This window comes from Lutjanus erythropterus, chromosome 15 (genome assembly GCF_056507025.1).
Source record: "Lutjanus erythropterus isolate fLutEry1 chromosome 15, fLutEry1.hap2, whole genome shotgun sequence".
Taxonomy (NCBI): Eukaryota; Metazoa; Chordata; class Actinopteri; order Lutjaniformes; family Lutjanidae; genus Lutjanus; species Lutjanus erythropterus.
Window position 1 is genome coordinate 9,014,113 of NC_139331.1, and position 26,028 is coordinate 9,040,140.

At 40.3% G+C, this 26,028-nt stretch overlaps 1 protein-coding gene across 3 annotated transcripts; it reads left to right on the forward strand.

The window, feature by feature from the left end:
• Positions 1–200: 200 nt before the first annotated feature.
• On the forward strand, positions 201–25,838 carry hmbox1b (homeobox containing 1 b). 3 transcript variants are annotated; one of them, XM_084737489.1, is made up of 10 exons: positions 201–478; positions 3,827–4,492; positions 12,698–12,783; positions 14,448–14,558; positions 18,944–19,097; positions 19,367–19,449; positions 20,542–20,637; positions 21,817–21,911; positions 22,822–22,905; positions 24,785–25,838. In XM_084737489.1, exons 2-10 carry the CDS (start codon positions 3,834–3,836, stop codon positions 24,926–24,928), a joined length of 1,512 nt encoding a protein of 503 aa, XP_084593615.1. In that variant the 5' UTR covers positions 201–478; positions 3,827–3,833; the 3' UTR covers positions 24,929–25,838. The 3 variants fall into 3 exon arrangements, with proteins under 3 accessions (XP_084593615.1, XP_084593617.1, XP_084593616.1); XM_084737491.1 differs by having other exon boundaries at positions 21,820–21,911; XM_084737490.1 differs by having other exon boundaries at positions 3,830–4,492.
• The last annotated feature ends 190 nt before the right edge of the window (positions 25,839–26,028 follow it).

Sequence of the window (26,028 nt, forward strand, 5' to 3'; positions counted from 1 at the left end):
CTTGTGCCTGCCAGTTGGTGGCTGCTGGGCTGGTGGCAGACGCCACTGACACAGCGCTCCACAGCAGCAACAGCAGCAGCAGCAGCGGGGCTGAAGGGAGCAGCCGCTGTGGTCACATTAAAAACTGCATCGCCTTTTGTGACAACTGTAGATCAGTGAGCCATCAGCTCCCCCCCTCGCTCCTGTGTCAGGGATTTGTAGTCTTTAGCGTACAGAACGCCGCCGCGTGGTAGCGCCCTTTGTGAGAGTAAAACTACAGTTCCCTCGGAGCTGCTCGGAGGTGTTAGTTGTCAATATGGCTGTTGTCAGACAGACAAAGCGGAGAGGCAAATAATTCGCCTCTGATTAGAAATCCTTGGAAAGGGGTCGGACAGGGCACTGTAATCAAATAGCTTTATTGTTCGGCTGCAGTAAAAGACACCGCGGGTCTTTGCTCGAGTTATAAAGTTAAATGGTTAAGTGGACGATTTGAACCGAGGTAAGTCATGTACTTTAGCTTTCTACAACACTGAAAGTGATGTTATTAATATCAAACGCTCGCTAGCAGCGACAGCGGCTAACGTCAGCTAGTATCAGCGCTGGCACGGCTAGCATGTTATGCTAATCACTCCACGAGCCCAGCGCTGCCAAAATAGCCTCTGATAAGTTGCTAGTTGTCCTCTTGTGATGCTTGCGGACCGTTGCAAGTATAAATTCAGCGTCAGCCGTGCTGGAAACGATGTAAATCATTGTAGGTTAAAAGGTTTGAAGCCGGCTAATGTAACATTACAGTGGGCATTGTCCGTCTGCCACAGGAACATTTGCTAACGTTAGCTTTTGGGCAAAGGGCGTGAAGCTGGCATCACCAGCAGCTGCCTGCTGCCTGCAGCGGTGAACCGAACGACAGATCTGCGCTCTCACTGCTGCAGGCCGTATAGTCAGCAAAACAAAAACACATGGAGGAAAAAGAGGTGCTATCCAGTGTTGTCAATTTTAGAAATTTGGAAAACTTCATTGCAAATAAACGAGTTTGATTTACTCAGATAGTATCAGATGCATGCCATCTGTATTGAGGTATTAACAGCTTTAGTTTTTGCATGCATGGTGAAAAGCCAGCGAGATTTATCCGACGTTGTCATCTTTGTGGCTGTGATTCATCTTTTCTTCTGTGTGCTTTAAGGAGTTGTTGAACTTGTTCGTACTGTTTAGCAAGTGATAATCTAGTGTAGCGCTGCAACTAACAAGTATTTTCGTAGTCGATTAATCAGTTGATTATCATTTGTTTGTTTTAAAATGTCGATCAGCTTTTCCCACAGCCTTAGATCACGTCCTTGAGCGTCTTGCTTTACTCACAATCCAAAGATACTTAGTTTACTTTCAGGGAGGAGTAAAGAAACTAGAAAATAATCATATTTAAGAAGCTGGGATCAGAGTTTTTACTTTTTTTTCTTTAAAAGAAAGTGACTCAAACTGATTACTCAATTGTCGAAATAGTTTGGGTATTAATTTAATAATTTATTATTAAGCTTATTAATATACTGCTCTTGTCTTATAATGAGTCAGTAGAAGTAGGATCACTCATTAACTTTTTTCTCTGTCTCCTTTGGTTTTCACACCTCTCCATCTGTGTTTTGTGATCTGCAGATTTATATTAGATTGTTTCTTTTCTCTGCTGCAGGAGCTAACCTCTGCTTAGTGGGTTTCAACCACTTAGCCAACTTGTGCCAAAGTGTATAGTTAACCCTGTAAATACCTGACCAGGATGGCTAATGATTTCAAATGCCCAGTGTTGTTAACAACACACAATGAGCCTCTGTATAACAAGTCAGAATCTCTCCCTTGCCGTTGAAGTAGTAGTTAGTACATCCACTTGCATGTTAGAAACAGCTGGAGCTCGACCAATATATAATTTTTGAAGCAGACAATATTAAGGAGTACAAATTCCAATATTGATATATTGTCCCATATTGCAACAATCCCTCAAAGGTGGTTATCACATATTTGTGACAAAGATATGTAATGGAGGCATGCTGTTTTCCAGTCTAACAATAAACTAGTAAAAGTATTAGATTACTCATTAACTATTTTGGTAATTGATTAATTGATTTCATAATTCATTTTTTTGCAAAAAATGGTCAAGATTCCTTGAAGTCAGCTTCTTTAATGTGATATTTTGTGGTATCTTCACTCTCTGTGTCTTTGGGTTGTGGGAAAACCAAGACATTTAATGATGTCATTATGGGCGAAATAAAAAAAAACAACATTTTCTGACATTTTATTGACCAAACAATTAATCAGTTAATCGAGGAAATAATTAACATATTGGACAACATATATGTAGACAGATATATAAAACAATAGAGGCCTGGGCAATATGGCTTATAAATAATATCTAAAGATTTTCAGGCTATACCACGATATACAGCTTGATATACACATTTTCCATTAAATAACATACCATAAATTCTTATAGTAATAGGACCATCATACGGTGATCTAGGTTACATGGACAAAATCAAGTATAATAACATTTGTGACCAAATACCTCAATATTAATATAGTGACAATATTATAGGGGTGCTACAGGTCTCGGACAGGCTTCCAAACATGTTATTGCCTGTCTAAACAAAGTCTCTACTGGAGAATGAAACATATAAAGCCCGTCAAGACAAATATAAATTAGATAAAACGTATGTCAATATTGATATATTGGTCAGGCTCAAAAATGTTGATGCTGTCATTACAGTAACCAGTCTGACAGTTGCAGTATAGATTCAGTGTAGTTCATTTCTTGGGGATATGACAGGTTTTGCAGTGTAACCATGCTTGGTAATGATTTACAGCTTTAGTAGTCTTCTGTATGAAAACTTAATGACGACTAAAGTAACTAGTTAATGTTCAGCAGTGCTACTCACCCACCCTGTGGCGCAGAAGTAATGTATTTTAGTGCCCACCCAAAGTGACTTTCTGCTCTGTGTTGTTCTCCTCTTTTTTAATGCTCAGTGTTACACCAACCAACCAATCTCTGAAGGCTTATATTCACCAGTTTCCTTTATGATAACTTCAAAACACTGCGTACACTCTCAAGTCATTTAGTTTTTTTTTCTCTCTCTGTCCTCTGCGCAGCTCAGCCTAACACAGATGTAGAAAAATGCCAGTGACCCCTTTTAAACCATTTATCATATCAGCATAGGTCGGGCTGGCACAGAAGATGGAAAATCTGCCGCAGTCTGATTCCAGTTGCATTGATTTTGAGCACAGCAAATTGCTTATGAAAAACATACAGCGTGGGTGGTGTGCGTGCAGAGCCGGGGATATATTGTAGCTCTTAAAGAACGGCAGTCAGAATGTTAAGATAGCATCAGCTGTCAAGGTGACTCTGGCACTCTGCGTGTGTTGCCTGCTGGTTCCCAAAAATAGCTGATTTTTATGCCCGGCCCCTCCCTTCCCTTTTTCTTTCACACTTCTATCTCTCGCTCTTGTCTTCCTTTTTCTTACTTGCTGCCTCTTTATTTTCTTCTTGCAGTTTTTTTCTCCTTTCCTACCCCTCTAACTCTCCTCCACTACCTTTATTCTGCCTCCCTCCTCCTCTCCCATCATTCTCATTTTTCTCCCCCATCTGCAACTGCGTTCCTTTTCACTCTTTCCTACTTAATCCTCTCATTTCCTCCTGTCTCATTTCTCCTCCTGTTCTCCATCTCTCTTCTTCTTCTTCCCGTTTCCCTCCCAGATCTTGAGCATCCACTCACTTTCCTTTCCTTAACTTCCCCCCTGCATTTCCTGTTTCCTCTCCCCTCCTCTTCTTCCTCGTCTGTCTCACAACCTGTCTGTCTTGTCTCTTCTCCAGCAGCAGGATGTCTGAGTTCAGTGAGGAGCCGCGCTTCACTATCGAGCAGATAGATCTGCTGCAGCGGCTGCGTCGCACCGGCATGACCAAGCAGGAGATCCTGCACGCGCTCGACACTCTGGACCGGCTGGACCGGGAGCATGGCGACAAGTTCGGCCGCCGCACCTCTTCCTCCTCCTCCTCCTCGTCCTCCTACGGAGTAGGCGGGGCCAACAACAACTCTGCCTCTAATACTACTACATCATTCAACAATAACAACACTGCCTCGGCAACCACCACCTCTTCTGTGTCGTGCAACGGCAACAACAGCAGCGGCGAAGCTGGCGCCAACGATCACTCGGCGGCCGCCGCGTCTTCCACGACCTCCAAAATCTCCACCTCCACGCAGACGCAGTTCGGCAGCGGAGGGGGACTCTCGCCGTCCCCTAGCAACAGCTATGACACCTCTCCACCTCCAGGGCCGCCGCCGCCTTCCGCCATCTTGCCCTCGCCAGTGTCGCTGGTGGCGCTGTCACAGAACGGCAGGGATAGCCTAGCCGCCACACCCAACGGAAAGCTGTCTCCTCCGAGGTACCCGGTGAACAGTGCGGCCGCAGCACGAGCATTCGGGTTTGAAGCTACAGAAGAGGACCTGGACATTGACGATAAGGTGGAGGAGCTGATGAGGTCAGTAAGGGAGCTCTAAAACTTTGTTTGGGAAACTTTTCATATGTGACCATTTGTCCAACTTTAGTTTGGTGCTTGTAGAACTGGACAGTGTATTAATGGGCTACGTCCACTAAAGTATTTTCCCCAGCAGAGAACACCAGTTTGGAGCACTTAGAAGCGCTTTGAAGATGCAGTGTTTTTTATGGCTGGGACGATACATCTTCTGATTTGATGCTATCATGATAATTGCATGCTGATTCTAGCTTACTGCAAGTTTTGTTTGCTTTTTGAACACCAGACCATGGTAAAAAGTTCAATCATACAGTTAAGACTGTATAGCGCTCATTCTTGGGACAAATCATAACCTATCAAAAAAAACAAAAACAAAAAACACTTTAAAAATGATTAGTACCAACACTCTTAATTCCAACTTTTTGGTGAAAATTTATTCTTTAAGGATTTATATTTCTAAACTTGCTCTGTGCCAGAGAACATCCTTATCCCAGACAAGAATTCAAAACTTTAAACAATTTAAAAATGTGTGAAAATCCTTCAAACCTAAAACTATCAACACCCACTGCTGCGTATATATATGTAAGGGCCCTTGGTTTGTATTTTGTAGCCCTTTTAAATCAAAACCAAATAACAAATGTCAAATTTTGTCATCTTCATCAGACTTGCAATCTTAAATGAAAACAATGCACATCACATGTCAGTCAGTCTTTGAGTTTCCTTTCATTAGCTGTTCCTGTTTATCAAATTGGTGCCATAAGAAAGCAATAAATAAAGTACGATTTAAAACAAAAATGAATAGAGCTCCTGAAAACAGCACACAGCACAAAGAGCCTTGAAATGAACACTTCTTCACACATAAAACCAAATTTTGAAGCTAAATTTTGAGTTTTGAGGTTCCTGTAGCTGGTCAGTGGAGTGTGGTGTTGAAGGAATAGTTTGAGTTAACAGTGTGAAGTCAGAAAATACACTCCTGAAAGTTTGAGCACCCCTGTCGATTTATGTTAATGATGTAAAGTAAAATTAATCCGTTTGCTATGATAGTACCACAGTCGCGATGCTAATTTCCCTTAGCATGTCAAAGGGGATTTCCATTGTGTGTTAGCATTGAGCACTCAATTCAGCAATACCAATCAGGAATCATAAAAAAGAAACATGATACTAAAGAGAATTTATTTATTTATTTATTTTTTTTCCTGTCCCCAGCGTTTTTTTTTTGTTTTTTTTTTTTTTTAAATGTCGGCATAAGGTAGTGTACTTGCTTCAGATGAAAGGATGGCTAATCTGTAGATCCATGTGGAGATCCATGTGTTGATATTGTGGTTGTATTTGAATTAGACTCACAAGTCGGTCTCTAAACACTTTGCTCAATGCAAGCTGCTCCCAGTTTTCATCACTAAAACTGTGTGGAAACAGTTAGACAGTTTAAAAAAACAAAAAAAAAAACAAATCCACAGACGAGTGGAAGAAGTGAGCTCTCCAGGGATGTCATCTGTTACAGACGTGGATAATCAGAGATCAAGCAGTAATAATTCATTGATTAGCTGTAACTCTTAAATTAATCAACAACTGTTCTTATAATCAATTAATTGTTTTGCGTCGTTTTTTAAGATAAAATATCCAAATTCTCCGATTTCAAATGTGAATATTTTCTGGTTTCTTTACTCCTCTCTGACAGTAAACTGAATATGAGGGTTTGACTTTTGGACATAACAATTTGAGGGTGTCAGCTTGGGTTTTGGAAAACCCAAACCCAAACAATCGATTGTCTACTGAAGAAAATGATCGTCAGATTAATGTATAATAAAAATAATCAATAGTTGTAGCTCTATTCAGAGACCAGCAATATTAATTTCTCTTCTATTGTCGTTGTTGTTCAGCACTTGTACATGTAGGATGTGACAGTTGGTCTTTGTGGTATTTGTGGCGCTCCTCCTCCACTGTTACTGGACGGCTGGTTAAAAAGTGACAGTGATGGCTGCAGCATTTTACCCAAAGCTGAGCATTTTTCAACTCTCTGTGCCCAGAAAAAAAACCCCAAATGTGCAGCGCTCACTGCCTCGTCACGCTGTTGCCGTTTGTACTAAAGCAGAGTGTAAATAGGCTTTTGTGGACACAGCCCTTAACAGTAAGTAGGTTATGGTGATATAAGACCAGATATCATCAGAGAGTGTGGATGTAAATTCCAATCATATCTACAGTACTACTGATCCTTTCACAAAATGTTCTTGTGTATGAAAGCACTAAAAGTGCCTCTAAAAACAACCTGAAAGGCTCTTATCCTTCTTTTTTTGAAGCCTTTTCATTTTGAATGGCTTGTGTTACAGTGGCCAGTTGGTTTGAGTCTTTATTGGCAGTAGTGTCCACAACGATAAGGCAAGAAAGCACAATTTATGTCAGGGTAATTAAATAGCACCAACTGGAAACTCCACTGAAGCTCCATTGTGTGCAGCTGCTGTTGGAACACATATGTCTTTATAAAACTGAGGTTTAGAGTTTATCTTGACCTCAGAAACAGCAATTGAGAAAAAAGTCCTGCCACATAGTTAATTGAGTTCTGGGGCTTTTGATCATATTGCATGATCTTCATCAACAGATATACTTTGTCACAGAAATGCTTGATGTTAAAAGTTTTTTTTTTTCATGAGCATTTTCAAGACCTTTTGTCCATTCTGGTATAAATGTCAGGGTTCAAAATTCATTCTTGACTGTAGAAACAGAAGTTAAGAATGCATTTCTCACCATGAAGCTCATTTAGTAGCTATGCTGGAGGTTTGAATCAAAAAAGTTGTATGTTTAACGGGAAAAACCTACTGCTTTGTTAAACCACTCAGGCAGTGTAAATGAATGAATTTGTGGCTACAGACTCTGTTCACCAGGATTTACCTGTTTGAAAATAATTTCACCACCTCAGTCTGGCTTTGTTTCAGTTGTGCTGAAAAGCTTCTTATTCACCGTATTATTCTTGAGACTATGATGAAATGAACTGATCACTGGTGTATTCCGTGCTATCATTATTTGTTTGGTTGCACTGGTGCCACTAATACAAATGCATCTGGAAACTGGAAGAGACTTATTATCACTTCTGTGAGAGAGGTTACCTAAGGTGCAGTTCTATTTTGCTTTGCCAAGGCAGCGTTCACTTATGATTATCCTTGAAGCACCTCCAGTGTAGAGAATATTTGCACAGGCAGCGTCTGCTTGATCACAATAGCCAATTCAAGGCGACCATTCTCGTGGGCTCCATGTTACATTTTCAAGCAGGTGGACACTTGCCCAGCTTGCCCTTTACACTTGCAGTAGGCACCTTGACCCTAGGGGTACAAGTAGTTGTGTTTTCGATTGATCTGATGATTATTTTTTTAAGTGAATGAGTGTATTATTTTTGTCCAAAAAATGGCAGAAAATTATGAAAATCTTTATAAACAGATATCTGCATATGAATGTAGAATCTGTAGACAATTGACAGGATAAGGATGTTCCCATACCGATACCAGTAGCAGGAAATGGTTCTCATAGTCCAGGAAATATGGTATTGGCTGTTGGCGAGTAAGTGAGCAACAGTGCAGTGTATTAGCCCAGAAATGGGAAACGACCTCTTTCTTTGCTAAGTCTGCATTATTGTAGCCAGGTCATGGTAAACAGAAAGTCTTTTTAGTCTGTGTCAGGAGGAGGAATAATCCGGTGGATTTTCCATTTTCCACTCTGAGTCAATGTTTTAGCAGTGTTAAGGCCACTGCTGCAAACCTGACTAAGTTACTGACTGATCATTGGTACTGTGAGTATCTGGTGTATAATCTCTGTTACTGAAATGCAAATACAAGAGTTGTGGAGAAGAGAAAACAGGCTCTTTATTAAGTGGACTGAACTGAGATTTTTTTTTAGTGCACTAGTATAGGATTGGTTCTCATTTTGGTTCATGTGGTTAGAATCTGTATCAGGATGGATAAAGTGGTATCAGGACATCTCTCATAATATTGGTATCAAATATTCTGGTTTGTTTGGAAGCAGGTAAACAGTCCATGTAGAGAGCAAAAGAGGTGGAACACATTGATCGAAATGCAATCTCAGAACCCGTCGGCTGTTGTGTTAATGATTTGGCTTTTTATTATCTTTCTATATCTTCATTCATATGCAGATATCTGTTAATAAAGGTTTGCTGAAATGGCTTATATTGTCCATTCGTCTGTTTCAAGTTGCTAATCGGACTGTAAACAATGACTGGCAAATGGAAGAGGACATCTTTGTCCAAATATCTATCATCCATTATCTGGACAATTGCTGGCAACACCGGAAGCTGTGAAACATTGGTCGCTGCCCTCAGAGATTAAAAACTTATTTATGCCCGATGTAACCATCACTGCCCACAGACATCCATGTGTCCTTTATGTTAGCATCGATGTGAAATAATGCATCCACTAGAGGACGCCACTCTAAGTCAGAAGTGAAGAAGAAGAAGAAGAGTCAAAAGTTTCTCACCCAGACAAACATGGTGAGGAAGTTGTGATAATGGACGTGGAGGCAGCGTTTGTAAATGGTGGTGGTCTGTGCGTCTATTAAAATATGGCGTGGACAGAGAATTCTTTTCAGTAACTAATTAATCACGAACATCATAATTTTCAATACTTTAGGATTTTTTAAAAACTAATTCATTGTGACCTGTGTCGTGTCTTGGTTGAACTATTGACTACATTATGACAGTGCCTTCACGACTACCAGTGGCACTGCTATGTTGACTATGAGAAAATGTGCCCAAACATGGATAGAATGAACTCAGAGTACAGACAGAAGGCTTTGTCTGTCTGCGTGTTTACCCAGTAAATTCATCAATCCACGAGGTATGGCACATCTGTGCAACGGTTCTGATCCGTCCTCCGCATGGTTGCACCCACAAGCATTTCGGTAGTAGAGCGTTTTGCCCACCTGATTATGTTAACTTGCTGAGAATTTTTTGATTAGGTCTTCTTTCCTTGCTCTGTGTGCTTCTAACATGGATAAGCAGGCTACATGGTTAAATAGTTTCTTTACCTCTGTCTTTATGATCGTGAGTCTGCATGGGGTCTTTTATTTTGAAAATTAACTGGATTCTCCCTGCCTTTTCTGTTTCTGACTTCCTGCCTGTTCAATCTGCTCTGTGCTAATTGACGCGGCATCTGTCAAAAAGAGATTTGGTGTGAATTCCCCGCATAGCGGAGCGCTGAGCTGCGTCTGGGGCGCGTCTGAAACGTGCTGCAGTGCCTCTGGTGGAATCACAAGCATTGTCTGGTATAGTGGCTCACTTCCACTGTCCTGGCGCAGCCGTACCTGGTGGAAAATGCGAGTAATGTTAAGCTTCAATGAGCTTTAGACTGACGTTAGACTACAGCCATGGGTTCCAAAATTGTCTTTATGATTCTAACACGCCCCAAACCCAAAGACATTAAATCAGGGCTCAACAATAAGTATTGACTGCTTGCCCAGGTCAAGTAAAATGCCATGTCAGGCAAGTAAATCTGGCAACTCACTTGCCTGCATGGGCAAATGGTATAAAATAGTTTTTGATGAGTAATAAATTGTTAATTAATTTTCCATGCAAAAATGGCAGAGAATGCTTTTTTCAGCCTCTCAATATGGAAATCTCTCTATTTTTTCATTTATTGTCATATTCAACTGAATCTCTTTTAGACCAAACAAGACATTTAAGACATCACCTTGGACTTTGAAAAACTAGAATTTACATTTTTCATTATTTTCTGACATTTTATGAACATAACAACCCTAGACTAAATATGACAATTAAGTTAAATTTTGTTGTCATTTGATATCTGCTAATAAATAAAACCATTTCTATCAAGCAAGTAAAAAATGACTTTTGGAAATCCACTTGCCCAGTGGGTAAAATGTTGATCCCTGCATTTTAAATCACTTTCATATCTGGAACCAGTGAATGACAGTAGTTGCTGATTTAACTTTCTGGTGATTGACTGCTACTTGATGCAGAAATGGACTTGCATTGGAGCCTTTACTGTAGTTCACTTGTGAGTTTGTTAAGCATCAGTGAATTGTACTTGTTCTTTTTTTTTTTTATAGTGTGCAGACAATAAGTAAGATAAATGTCGCCTAAAGATACACAATTGTGCAAGAGGTGAAGTGTTGGCACAGATATTTTCTTGTCGAGTGCTGGCTTGGCATCCAAGCAGGACCACATGACAGTTGTGATTAGCACATTTGTCTTGTACAGCCCGTACCACATAAAGATGTACATCCTGTGAACAGAGCCAGACATAAAGGCGTTTTTGTTGAGATTGTGCCCACAGTCAACAAAGAGCGTGTTGCATAAAAAAGGGGAAGTATTCTGCTGCAGACGTTTGAAAAGGCTTCAGGGTTCAAGATGACATTTGCTCAGAAGGAAGGAAGGACGAGAGCATCTGGAAACATTACGTGAAATTACGTAGAGTAACATCAAATGACATTCATGTGCTCAACAGCTTCGCAGGCATTTCACTGTGACAGTTTCAGTGTTCATAATCTATCACAGTCTGCATGTTAGACACCTCCTCTTTACACATTAGCTCTGTCCTCCTGCTGCCTCCCAGCTGCCCCTGTATGAACAGTCAGGGTAAGAATAGACATCCAGAGCTCAGGCTCTCCCCTCAGCACCGCGCAAGCTGTCCCGTTGCTCATTCACGCTGCCTCTGCATTAAATTACACGTCCTCTTTAGACAGCCCCGAGAAGTTAAGAAGCGTTCAAAAGCCCTCGTCCTCTCCGCCCGACTGTAGGACTCTCCAGCGTCTCGCTCTGTGGGGCTGCGGGGGCGTGACACAAGGCTTCAGCTTGTCAACAATCCCACGGTGCCCTTCTGATTTTTTTTTTCCTTCCCTCCTCTCTTTTAAGTGCACATTTCTGTCTCTGCAGGGGTTCGGCCTTTTGAGTTGGCATCCAACACATCGCCCCCCTCCCTTGTCCTCCTCCTCCTCCTCCCTCCTCCTCCTCCACTTCCCACTCTTCCTCAGTCTTGTACAGCAGCTTGTGCTACATTGATTCGCTGGTGTCGATACAAGCAGCGTTTTTGAGCTCTAATTTTAGCTGCGCCGCAAGAGGCTGGTGTGGAGGATATTGATGCTGGATGTCAAGAGTCGTGACGCATTTTCATTTCAGAAATATGCGAACGGAGAAACTCAGGACTTTGATGCGTTCTGCATTTTGACTGTGTCTGGGATACTGACTGGTTCAAAGGATGCTGTGATTGTATGGTTTGAGTTGGGTGGGGGTAAGCGCCCGCTGGAAATGCCTCCCAGTAAAAGAAAAACAAAAAAACAAAACACCCAAAAAAAACGTATGCACTATTAGCATGGATAAATGCAGTTTACACATTTGACAGGTGTTCACAATCTGTACCAGGATGAGGAATGAAGCCAAGACAGCCACAAGCTCATTGGTGTGTGGGTGTGTATGTATGTGTATGTTATTGTGTATGTATAAGGGAGGGGAATGGGCTCCAAGCCAGAAAGCAGGGTGGGTACACTGTGTGACTGCACATGTTCACTCACCACCCTCCATTCCTGCAAGTCTGTGCATGTTTTCCTCTTTTTTTCCCCCTGCCGAGGACACCGAGATAGTGGAAACGTGTCCGCCAAATACATTTAGAAAATATAGATTAGTTGATTGTGGCTCGATTCATTTAAATTCATACGTCTCTCGCCTTTGTGTTCTTCTGAAATGCAGTGCAGATTATGTCACAGCCATAAAAAAAAGAACAATACGTTGATAATGCTGTCAAAATGCACGTCAGATTAAAATGGAGCCTTGGTTTTGAGGGTTTCCCATGAATACAGAAAAATACAGAAAAAAAAACAGATCTGATTGTCTGACGTGTGAATCTGTTATTGTACAGTATACCAGATTAGCAGAGTCTGATGTAAAGGGACACAGCATCGATTACAGAAGTGTACAACATGTACGCTTTTGCAAGCGATGATACAGCAGCGTGCAGCTCAAATTGAACATGTGTAAATACAGTAGTTGTCCAGGCATTTTACCTTCACCACAGGCTGTATGGTTTTGCTGTCAGTCTCTCGTTTTTTTTACCACAATGCACTAAATCCATGGAACCTCAGCGGGTCTTTGAAATGCTGTTGATCTTCTTGTATGCATTTCGTCAGATGTAGCTGCTGGCAGTGTTGTATTAAGATGTACTGCTGTGTTCTTACTTGTGCTGCGTGTGTTTGCAGGAGGGACAGCAGCATGGTGAAAGAGGAGATCAAAGCGTTCCTGGGGAACAGGAGGATCTCTCAGGCAGTGGTGGCACAAGTTACCGGTGAGCAACAACACTGACGCACTCTGAAACCATGTTTTCTGCAGCAGACGTAATGTCATTTTGTCTGTCATGCACATTTATTTGCTGCTGAATGTGCATTGCTCCAGTTGTTACATCTTAGCTGTTAAGCAACACTGGGCAGCTTTTTATATGTTTGCTTAGAGGGATTTTTTGAAGTGGGGTTTTATGAAGTACTTATAAATGGTCAGTGAATTACCTACAGTAGATGATGGGCGGCACAACCCCAGTTTAGAGAAGGAGAGAGGAGTACAAGCATCGAAGTTGAGCAATGTCCTGTTGTGGACAGTTTTACCCACCTTAGTGTAATTTAGAATATTTTTACTTTACCTTACCATTAGACAGCATTTTTTGTCAGGAAACTGCCATTTTATAACACGAATATCACTTTTGCCTCGCTCCACCTGACTCTTTTGACAAAATCAGTAATTTTACCTCGCAGAACACGGGAGTTGCTGGTCTAACCTTTTAAAGCACTAAAGTAAAAAGAAAAGTAGAAAAGCTCAAGCTAACTAACTAATTGAGGCAGCAATAGACCAGCAGTTCCTGTGTTCTTCATGGTAAAATTATTGATTTTGCAAGTGGAGTTTGGCTGCTTTGGAGAGAGCAACAGTTGGCTTATATAATGGTGTTGTCTGACAGCAAGTTAAAGTGGTCAAAATATTCTTAGTATAGCGTACACTTAAACTGATAATTTAGACAGACCTTGTTTCAGGTGGGTAAAATGTTTTACTGGTAATCGTGTCAACAGCAGTACATCATAACACTGGTTCTCCTGCTGCTTCTCCAACCTGGGGGCGTGTCGACCGCCATCTAATACATTATGAATAAATACCTCATTCAATCCCACTCCAGACAACTATCCCTTTGAGGACAAACAAAGAAGATCAGAGGGGGGCTTCTTATGCATCTGCTTAATATGTGCACATAAGGTTTGGGATTTTAAGGATAATGATTCTGAGCCCAATGAGGGAGGAGTAGATGTGACTTTGAAAACTTATTTATGGAAAAAGGGGATCTTTAAATAAATATGGGCACTCATGAGTTGTCAATATCATCTACCATTGCTGCTTGATAACAGCTGTTTACAAAGAGAATTGAATTGAATTATCACTGCACATTTTATTTCATTGATTTAGTTTGAGAATGTTTTTTTTTTTTTGTACATGAATAGTAGTTCTCTTTTCTGCCATCTCTGGGCTTTTCATCCATATTTGGGACCAGAACTTTTACTTGACTGTTTTGGTTTTGGTTCTGTGACTATTGAAGTCTGAAGTGAGAAAGAAAAATTGTTAGGTTTTTTTTTTCCAAATGAAAACAGGTGCTATAAAAGCACAAAAATAGTACAAAAATACTAGTATTAACTTTCCAAACCTGCTGTACATAAATCAAATCCTCCACTTTAACAAAATAGTAAGCTACCACTAGAAACGAGTGAAAGTTCCCAGCAGTATTTCTGCGGCTGCAGCCGGTGTGAGAGACAAGCGATCGGAGAAGAAATAAATTCAGAGCTAAGGAGAGAGAAAACACTTTCTCCCTCTAGTATTCCCCTCTGTCTCTCGAATTCTTCCAAGGGCTGTCTACAAATTGTACCGGGGCTTGATGCAAAACACTCTGTTGTAATTCGATGTCTGGCTGCTTTCCAGGCATCAGCCAGAGCAGGATCTCTCATTGGCTGCTGCAGCACGGCTCCGACCTGAGCGAGCAGAAGAAGAGGGCCTTTTACCGCTGGTACACGCTGGAGAAAACCACACCAGGTACATCTGAGCCTTTCAACCCACTTGCACTGCTCACTCTTGACTCTGTGTGTTTGGTTGAGTTGATTTGTATAACATATTGAAGGACTGTGGTTAAAAATGGAAGCAAAAGTAAGAAGGGAAGTGAAGGATCTCTGTTCCATGAAAGGGAAGTAAAGCTGTGGTTGACCAACTGAAGAAAAGTTGAGAAGTTTTAAACTTGGATGTAAATATAGCAGAGGTGTTAGCCTGCCTCACTGATCGCAGCAGGAGAGCAGCTCCAAAGAACGGAAGCACAGTAGGAAAACTCTGCTGTTTCCAGCAGTTTCCTGTTAGACTGTTAATGTGATAAGTAGAATTAGGCAGCGTCTTGTGGTGTATGTGGTGCAGTGAGATGTGATTCACGCTATATGATGCCTCAATTCCATGTAATAACTCACAGGTTAGCAGAAGCTTGTTGGAGTGTAAAATGAATTGGAGGCTGGTGGAGACAAAGGGAGATGAGACTGTCTGCAGCAGTTTGGTGGAAATGAATTGTTGTGCACTGTAGAGCTGCAATGATTAATCAATTATTAATTGACTATTAATGCCCATCCATTTTGATAATCATTTAATTATTTTGAGTAATTTTTATGTCCAAATTCTCCATATTTCAGCCTTTCAAATGTGAACATTTTTTCGTTTCTTTACTCCTCTATGACAGAAAAGTTTGGGTTGTGGACTAAACAAGACATTTGAGGACATTACTGTGGGCTTTGGAAAACATATTTTATATTTTTTTTTACATGTAATGGAACAACTAATCAATTAATTGAGAAAATAATCGACAGATTAATCAATAATGAAATAATCTGGTGTGCACATTTTGTTTTAGTTTTAGCCTTTTGACGAAAATGTATGTTTTAGTCGTTTAGTCTCAGTCATTAGTTTTAACTAACAACACAAACATTTTAATCTCATGTTTGTCTTGTGTTTTTACCTCCATCATGGATGTTATGTTTTTGGTTTGCTCTGTTTGTTTGTTGTCAGCAGGATTATTACAGAGAAACTACTGGCCTGATTTTCATGAAACTTGGCGGAAGGGTGTAGCCTGGAACTCATCAAATTTTTGAAGCTGAATCTGAATCAAGGCAGGGATACACTAATTCTTTTTCACTGTTGTTGATAGGGACAGATTGAGCCTGTGTGGCCTTGAATTCCTGAACAAACTTTATTTTTTCTTCATGTAAACATAAAATTAACCTAAAACACACTATCCAGACTTGTTGAAGTCTTTTTAACATATCTAAATGAAGTCAAAACATCAGATTAGCAGCTCTCACTTGACTTAAATATATATATAAATGCACAGCTGAGATGATGAGGCTTCATTTTGGTACAACCATATTTTGACATTATTCTAATCATATTGGAAACATCCTGACATACAGCAGCTGTCCTTGCAGATTTGCTTGTCATAGAAGACGGCACTATTGTCCTTGGCAGAGGTCTGTACTCTGAGTCATTCTAGTTGAGGTTTATGTTTTCAAAGCAAGCTACATCTGTCACCATTTTTGGCTTGGACAGTTACCGTACTTACAGGTGTTCTCATCTTTTACAAGGATAGTGTACGCACTATCACAGGCCACAAATCCAGTCACCATTAATAAGTCCTGACTAACTTAATTTTTTTGAGACACTGTTTAGATTTAGTACGGTTAGTTTTGGTTTCATATTGAAATCATCTGGTGGATTAAAGAACTTAACATGTAAGACATGTAAGGCTGCATCTCCCTCTGTTTGACAATGATTTGTTTGTGGACAGGCGTGTGTCTGACGTTGGCGTGTTTACAGTTCAGCAGGTAGCCTGACGTCAGTGGTCGTTTATGGAGGGAAATGAATGAAGAGATTCACATCACTGTCGCTACAGTCTTGTTCTGAATTTGTTAAGAATTAGGCAGCGTTTGTTGTTGAAGAAATTGGAACAGTGTATGTATAAGTTGTAGGCCTGCAACTAATGATTATTTTCATTGTTGATTGATCTGTAGACTATTTTGTTGATTAATTGATTGTTTGGTCTATAAAATGTCACTAAATGGTGAACAGTGTCAGTCAGTGTTCCCAAATCCTTCAAATCCTCCATCCTCCAAAGATGTTCAGTTTACTGTCATACAGTAGTGAAGAAACCAGAAAATATTTACATTTAAGAAAATGGAATCAGAGAATTTTGACTTTTTTCCTTAAAAAATTAGTCAAACCAATTAATCAATCATCAAAATATTTGGTTATTTAGTTGTCTGCTTGGGTCTAATTATTCATTCTCTGTCTTATTTTTAACTCTTGAGGTCAGTTTCTGATTATTAAATGTTTTAAATTTCAAGGCTGAAGTCAGTATTCAGGGAGGGAAATCTTTAGTAAGTCAAGTCTGAGTGCAGTCAAGTTTCAATTTTTTGTTTTTGTGACACCTCAAGGCCAAGTGTCATGCCTTGAATCCAGTGCTCTGAAATGTTTTTACACTGTAGTCGCAGTTTTTACATGTGCAGAGACTAAGATGAACCTTTTTTTGTCTTGATCAAGTCAACACATGGGCAAAAAGTGAAAGCAGATGCATAGTCTGTTGTCAGTCTGTTGTCTTAACCTTAAACCCTCCCTTCGCTGTGAATGGTTAACAGCAAAAACAACAGGCCTCCTGCTGGGAACGGATACGTGTGTGTGCGTGCTGCTGTATCAACCTATAGCCAGGCAGCAGGCATCCCACGCCTTGTCCTCTGCGGCATGTTCCTCGGTGGAGCCCTGCCAACACCGACAGCAGTGGAAACTGCTCTATGCTATTTATGGCCAGACTGAGCCTGGCCCAGCTCAGCCCAGCCCAGCACACACGCCTCCATCACTGCTGCAGAGAAAACTGATGCCCCATTCATGACGCTCCGTTAACCTGGACTGTTTCAGGGCGACCCAATTAGGCCCCGTCCACAGTGCCCGTAGCAGATTAGGTGATGATACTGCACACGAGCTTCTGACCCCGTCACATATCTGATTTTTCAGCCATAATGTGGCTAGTTTTAGTGAGTCTGAGTGAAAGTAAAAGCTTTTGTGTTTTCTTTTCTGCTGTGGTCATGACTTGAGATGAGGCAGCACATTCTTTGTCCGCACTACTCAGTCAAGTTATAATCAGAATGTATTGGGAGATTTGCAAAAGGCGACAGGCTTTTTCACTTACGTTTTTATTAAGGGATGTGCTTTCTGACTGTTGTGTGCTATGCTCAGTTCATCTGTCAAAACAGACACTAAACACATCATTACTACATTTTTTTTTAGACATTTACGAGCACAGTCTGTACCAGGGCTGAACGATATGAAAAAGTCATTGCAGTGACGCTGACTGAAATTGCAATTGCGATATGCAGTATGATTAGTGGGAAAGATCATTTTTGCATCATGATTTTTATTGGGGAAAAAAACTATTCAGATTATGATGATGTGACATTTATTGAGGTCTGTACCAAACAAACATGTTCTCTTTCATCTGGAGAAAAGGATTTTTAGGCCAGGGCATCATACATCACATCATTATAAGGCTGTCACACATTTTTCCTTTTTCAAAATATTGCAATTTGGATATTGCACTTGGCCAGACTGCAGTTTCAATAATATTGTCATTAATTTTGCAGCCCCATTTTGTACTTTTTAAGCCTATATGTTCAAGAGCTTCAACTAACTATTATTTTTATTGTACAAGAGCAGTATAACCACAAAATATAACATCAAGAATAAAAATATGGAAATAAAAATCTTTCTGCTTCTGGCTAATGTGTGATGAAAAAAATGAAAATGTGTTTTTTATATGTATAGTCACTGCAGGGGGGGCGTGGATGACCAGGAGAGAAATATAGAGTAAAACAAAGTTAAATGAATATGATCTATGTAGGTGAAATAAACAGACTTTTTCTGATGTTATGCTTTATATTACTAAAATTCAACTTGATTCCTTTTTTTCCTTTTTTATAAGTTGTTCTCCCAATTATTGTTAATGACTGATAATAAATGTGAAAAGGGGGGGTGCGAACACTGGTCGCCCCTGTAAGGGGGGCATGCCAGAAAAGTTCTGGGAGACACTGGATTGATCAGTTGTTAGCGTTTTCAACTATTGGTTGAGGAAAATGCACAAAATTTGCAACACTAGTTTGGAGAGGTGACTGTGACCACTCAGCAAAACAGAGCAGGAGTTGTGAAAGAAAATATTAGACTGAAGATTTGGTGAAACAGAAACTACTTTGACTGAACAGCTGCTACTGATAATGTCTTCAACATCAATGGTTAAAAATTTACTTAGTTTTTGAGACAAATACTTTGTATTTTACATTGCTTGAGTACAGTGTTTCAGTTCTTTCCACCACTGCTAACCAGTGATTCTGCCCCCCACCCAGGTGCCACTCTTAATATGCGGCCGGCTCCGTTACCCATGGAGGAGATGGAGTGGAGGCAAACCCCGCCCCCCATCACCACCGCCCCTGGTACCTTCCGTCTGCGTCGAGGAAGTCGCTTCACTTGGAGAAAAGAGTGCCTGGCTGTGATGGAGAGGTGAGAGCGGAGGGGGTGGAGGGAAGAAGAAAAGCAGAAGATTAAAGATCATAAATGGGAGTCTGTTTCATAACTCATCCTTTATTTCCACATGGAGTTGAGGAAACATTGCAGCCCGTCCAAGAAAACAGCCGTGCAGCGAGCCTCTGACTCTCAATATTGGCTCGGCCGCACCGCACACATGACAACCAGCAGTAACTCTGCTTTGTTGACATCGTCCTTGTGTAGTGAAATTAATTTAATCAGTGTGACTCTTCTGCTATTTATAGCTACTTCAACGACAACCAGTACCCAGATGAGGCCAAACGGGAGGAAATAGCAAACGCCTGCAATGCTGTTATTCAGAAACCAGGTAAACCACAGGAACCAGGAACGTGTGGACTGCTGAATAAGAATACAGTAAAAATAACATAATGACATTATGCATTTATATTTTAGTTAAGTATACAGAAGTGTTAAACAATTACTTTATTGATGGATAAGTCAATCAGCACAACATTTATCTGCAACAATTTCAGAATAGATTAATTATTTAGCAAAAATTTTCTTGTTAAACCTTCTCAAATGTGAATATTTGCTGGGGTTCTTTTGTTACCAGTTTGACTTGTCAGAATTATCACTGTCTTGCAAGGATATGACGCTGACACCTTGTTACCAATCTAACTTGCTGCTTAACATAGTATACAGTACATATATATAGTATAAGCCGTATATTGTCAAACACTTGTCAAACTTTCAGGACAGATTTTCTTCTGTAACCTGTTGACACAGAGTGATACAGTGTCTATAAATTTGCTTACAACATGACTTCTAAATTTGCCTGAGAATCACTGCATTTTTAAGTTTTATTCAGTATGAAAGTAATTCATTGATTGTTGTCTGTACATCCATGGATACACTGGAACCAGGAAATGCTAATAGCTAATTTGGCTACTTTCAATGGTGCTAATTTGTCAAAACATAAACAAATATTGGTATTTTATGTTGTTTTGTGCGCTACTTCTTTGTGTACTATTATATAATTATAATGCCCAGGTCGAGTGACAAGTCTGGCACAGTAAAACTGGTCTAAAACACCCACTGGATCTGACGTTTCTTGAACTTCATCTACGTTTTATAGACAAAACATCTGTGTCACATCTGTTGTATGATCTCCTCCTTATGCAGTAGGATCGAGTTCTTCCTTTTCAGCAGATATTTAAGCACCATCAGTTATGAAACATTGGTGCTTATAAATGCACTAATAAGAGTGGAATTCACAGCTTGAGGGAGCAGATAGATCATAAAAATGAGGGCCCAGAATGAATTAAAAAGATTAGACCAGGCTGGAAAAAGATAATGTAAGCAAGCTATTATAATTGTGCATCTTGTATCACTACACTTAATCACATTCTCACCAGAATCTCTTCCACTGAGTGATCAGACTCTCGTGGTTTGTTTTCAGGGAAGAAGCTGTCTGATCTGGAGAGGGTCACCTCCCTGAAAGTTTACAACTGGTTCGCCAACCGTCGCAAAGAGATCAAGAGACGGGCCAACATTGGTAATGTGGTTTTGGGGAGGAACCGTAAATGTCCATTGACACTTTTATTTGCACTGCACATTTAATTACATCCCTTTGTGTTAACATGACTATTTCATAATTAATAACACCAATTATAACATTTTTCTTCCACATTGAATGGCTCGCCATTAATTCATTCCATCACTATAATTAGGTTGATGATTGTTAATCAGTCACCTGACATCTATAATGACCTCTGGCAAAGTATCCCCCATAACTGCTGTGAAATTATAAAATTCCTCTTGCATTAACCTAGAACAATTACATTTGTGAAATAGAAGCTCCATTAGGTGCTAGCCAAAGGACTCAGAGGAGAGGACAACCGGAGCTACTGAAGAGATTCATTTGGTCAATGTCTGTGCTAATGTGTGGTGATTTACAGCCGTCCACAGCAGTGGTTCCCAACCTTTTCTGTCCAACGTACCTTAATAACCCAGTGAGATGAGCTCAAGTACTCCGTCTTTTATTCATTACTTTTAGCTAACCATTTCACCCATTTATCCATTATTATTAGCTAACTATTTTTAGCATTTATTCATTACTATTAGCTATTTCTAGCATTTATCCATTATTATAAGCTAACTATGTCTAGCATTTATTCATTATTATTAGCTAACTATTTCTACCATTTATCCACTACTTTTAGCTATTTTAAACATTTATCCATTATTATTAGCTAACTATTTCACCCATTTATTTATTATTAGCTAACTATTTTAAACATTTATCCATTATTATTAGCCAACTGTTTAACCATTTATCAATTAATATTTTCAATAATATTATTACCTTACTCTTTCAACCATGTATACTATATTCAGAGGTATTTCTAACATTTTGCCCCCCTCATGTTTGTAAATGGGAATTTATAAAAAAAAAAATAGAGACACCTGAATATAATGTAGTCCAGCTCGAGACCTCTGTAATTAACATATAATTACAACATCACCAAACATTGAACATTATAAAGTCAGTAACTTAGTAGAACTTATGGCAGTTTTTGAATGGTTGAATCAAATTGCAGTAGATTATACAGGTGTACCTACTGTAATAAAGTTCAGCTGCTCCGCAGTCTGAGAATCACTGCTCTTTAGTAGGTAATGAAGGACATTAATAGCAATAAAGTGTAAATCTAATAATCCATCCTCTTCCTCCAAGAAGCCACAATCCTGGAGAGTCATGGGATAGACGTCCAGAGTCCGGGGGGACACTCCAACAGCGATGACATCGATGGAAACGACTTCTCAGAGCAGGTAGAGAGAGATTAAGGATCCCAAAAGACACATAAAACTAGATTTATGTTCCAGACAGTACTGTAAACGAGACAGAGGTCACTTCTCCTTGTGTTCGTGCTTCATGTCTTCATTTTGTATTGTACTGTCTGATTTATATTTTTTTCATTAATATTTTTCCTTTGTTTTTACGGATCAGCCTCTTGCCAGCCATACACATCCATCCTGTGGTGAAAGGCTGTTCTTGGACAGCACTCAGCGTTCCTGTCATAAGTTAAATGTGACCATGTATCGTCCACGTCCTTCATTCCAATTGAACAATAACATCAGTTGACTTTACTAATTAGTTCCCTCTCTTTGGTCAAAGTCGTGTTAATAATTGAAATCAGCAGCAGGTTGTGGAGTGTGTTTGGACTTGAACACTGTGACCTTTCTGGCACAGTGTTTCTGCTCACACATTCACACTGAAAGAACATTTGACCTGCTGTTTTCCTTCACATGAATGTATCGTCTCCAAATATAGAAAGAACATACAGTTCTTTTATATTTTGATGAAGAATTGCTGCTCAAAGCTGTTGCTGAGGGCACATTAATTAACAAAAGCTCGCTCTCTTCTCCTTTTTTTTCTGTTACCAGTGGAAACTTAAGCTGCAGCAAAGCCCTGTATTACTGTAGAAACCTACAGATGAAGATTGCGTTTCAGTTTAAGCCCTCAAGCTTGACTCCTTATTGCACAACATGCTGCAGCTGAAAATGGAAACAGACCATTAAAATTAAACTGTTGCGGTTAAAGTGAACTATTAAAGCAAATGAATTATGAACACATGAAAGGGTGTATTTAATCTGTCCACAGGTGTCTGAAAGATTTGATTGGTGATTTATTTCTCTAATCAAACTTGAGTTGATTCTTTTTTAATTTTATCTCCTCCAGGCATGTGACCTGCCCTATTTTGACAAGAGACCTCTCAGCCGACCTTTTGGCCTTTACCGACTGGAGCCCACCTCGCCAACACAGGTACGTCCACACACAGAAACACGCCGGTATGTGTGGACAACAGCACTTCAGCTTCACTTTCAGGCAAACAGGATCCACTCTCTTTAACCTGCGTCATATTTCCTTGCCACCATGCCAATCTGTTCTGATCGATTATGTTACTGAATATCTGCTCTGCAGTACAGAGAAGACACCAAGGGAAACTCAAATAAATCAGACAGAGGTTAAAAGAGGTCCCTTAATCACAATTATACTCTGATTGCGTGTCTTTAAATAGCTGTCAGTAATCAGACAGCACGTCACTTAAAAGTGGATTTGATGCTTGATGTCGGCGCCCACCCATTTTCTGGCTCTTGTAAACTCAGTTTAAAAAATGTCTTTGTTTTAAACGTCCAAAATAGTTTGTCTGCAGAAATTTAAACTCAACCATGAGAAATGCACGACAGCAGAAATTGTATGCTTGATTTACTGTTTTGATCCACAGTACACTGAAGGATCATAGTTTACTCATCCTTGAGATGTGGGACAAATGTTCTACCAAAAAAATTAAAATATTGTAAAACCAGCACTCTAATTCCAATATTTTGGTGAAAAATGGGATTAGCTATACTCTAAGGGCCACTGTCTCACTTACTGGTTTGAAAATGGTGGGAATACTGTTCAAGCACGGGTAAACTTTCTACTTTTTATATTTATCAGATATATCTCAACCATAGCATGTCAACTCTGAAGTAAAAATGAAAAAAAAAGCTTATTAGGATTAAGAGTTAGATTTTTTAAAATATATTTTCTCTCTAAATCGAAGAGTAAAAATCAAAAACCCTTCAAACTAGTGTTTTGTCCCAATTCTCAAGAAAGACTGTTACAAACTTAAGCTCTACAGTGAAGTCATCGACCAAGTTCTGATCAGAAGTGATCATTTGTTAAGCCACGCCCCCCTTAACTACTGTTTCTACACATGTCAAGCTTCCCCTTTTCATATGGCACATGCAGTATACAGTGTTAGCAGATTTACCACTCAAAACTCTTCTCTGCTTTTTTTTTAAAAATAACAACAGGATCTTGACAGGCAATTGACAGGTTTGCTCGCTGAGATGAAAACTGTCGCTGGAAGATTTTAATCATCTGGCCAGCGTTGGCTCTGCTGGTCGAAGCAGCCGTCTTCGGTTCACTTTATTTTCCAGCTGCCTTGTTTTAAAACCAGAACCCCGTAAAAGCGTCTTAACTGTACTCTTTTTGACTACATAGAACAGAGGTTCTCAATATTTTCCAGATACAAGGGACCCTCTCATGTATGCCACTTGGAATAATTTGACATGTCCTGTCTTTCACACCTCTACTTACAACTATTTGCACCATGACAACAAAGATTTTTGTCAGCTAATCTGTGTCTAGTAGATATCACTTTTACAACATAAACAAGGCTAGCACAGCATGTGTGTTCAGGAAATAGGAGAGGAAACAGTTGAATAGGGCTGCAACTAACGATTATTTTAATAGTTGATAATCTGTTGATAAGTTACTTGATTAATGGATTAATAGTTCATTTTTAAATGTCAGAATATGGTGAAAAATGTACATTGGTGTTTCCTGAAGATGTCATTTACTGTCAGAGCTGCAGAGAATTTTAACTTTTTTTCTCAAACTGGTTATATGTTATCAAAATAGTTGGCAATTAATTTAATAATTGATTAATAATCGAGTAACTGTTGCAGCTCTATAGTATAGTATGAAGCTTGCTCAACTGTTATTGGAGCATTGAGCAAAAAGGGGGTGGGACTTCATCAGTTGCAGTTGTAGGGAGGGTTGTAGTGAACAGTCAGTTGGTCAACATGATGGCAGAAACAAAGTCCACACATAGCGAGTGCTCGCTGTTCACTTCTTCCCTCTCTTCTCTCAGGACGACAGCGCAGCGCACAGCGAGCACCAGGACCCCATCTCTCTGGCTGTGGAGATGGCCGCTGTTAACCACACCATCCTGGCCCTGTCCAGAACCGGAGGGGTCCCCAACGACATCAAGACGGAGTCCCTGGAGGACGAATGAACTGCACAGGAACCGGGACGGAGGGAGCGGACGAGAGAAAAGCAGCGGGAAAGGGAAGAAGGTGCATAAAAGGCGGCAAACAAGGGGGGGCTGAAAAAAAAAGAGACCAAAATAATGCTACTTAGTAAATCCTCAGTATCTGTCCCTCGGCCAGCCCCCCGCCCCGTCAACTGTCCCTTCTCTCTCAGCTTCCCTCCTCCCACAGAGTCCATGTAAACAGTAATTACCCCCCACCCACACCTCCACCCAACCCTCCCCGATCTATTGACACAGCTGGCGGAAATGGGTCACTATACGTCCTCTGATCTCTGTGAAAATGTTCCACGGAAAGAAGAAAAGGGGTCCTTTAACCCTCCAGAAATGGTGGTCCACGTCTGGGATAGTGTCTCCCAGGACCTCCCCTCCTCCTCCTCCTCCTCCACCTCCTCAATATACACTCTTCTCCTCACAGGATACCTCTGCTCTCTCCTCTTCCTCACTCCCCCACTCCCCCACCCCCTTCTCCAGCCTGGTCGTCTGAGCCGATCCTCAGTCTATCTCACCTCAGCGTCAACCTCAGAAAAATAACGTGTACTGTATATATAATATATATATGGTTCTTATGGTTCTCAGTCACACTCACCTCATGGTGTGCTACCTACCTACCTACCTACCTACCTACCTACCTACCTACCTGCATACCCCTCAAATTTCAACCTCTTCATCATCGTGCAATTTCATCAGAGGAGCAGCCTCCAGCCGCTGTCGGAGTAAAGATGGATGCTGTGAGTTTCCGTCTCTCCCTCTCAGGCTCCGAGGCGGTAAGAAAGGATGATGTCGGCAGACGGAACTGTCCAGTCACTGTCTTCTACCCTCTAGACTTCAACCATTCTTGAGAATTAGGACAAACAATGTCCTACAAAAAAAAACCCCAAACCGCTCTAATTCCAATTTTTTGGTGAAAATCTATTCTTTAAGGATTTTTATATATGGAATATATCTGCTGTAATTTTTTGTTTCTAAACTTGCTCTGTGCCAGAAAACAGCCTAATTCCCAGCCAAAAGCCTAAAACTAGTCTAAAACTAACAATACCTACTGATAACATAGGTATAAAAATGTG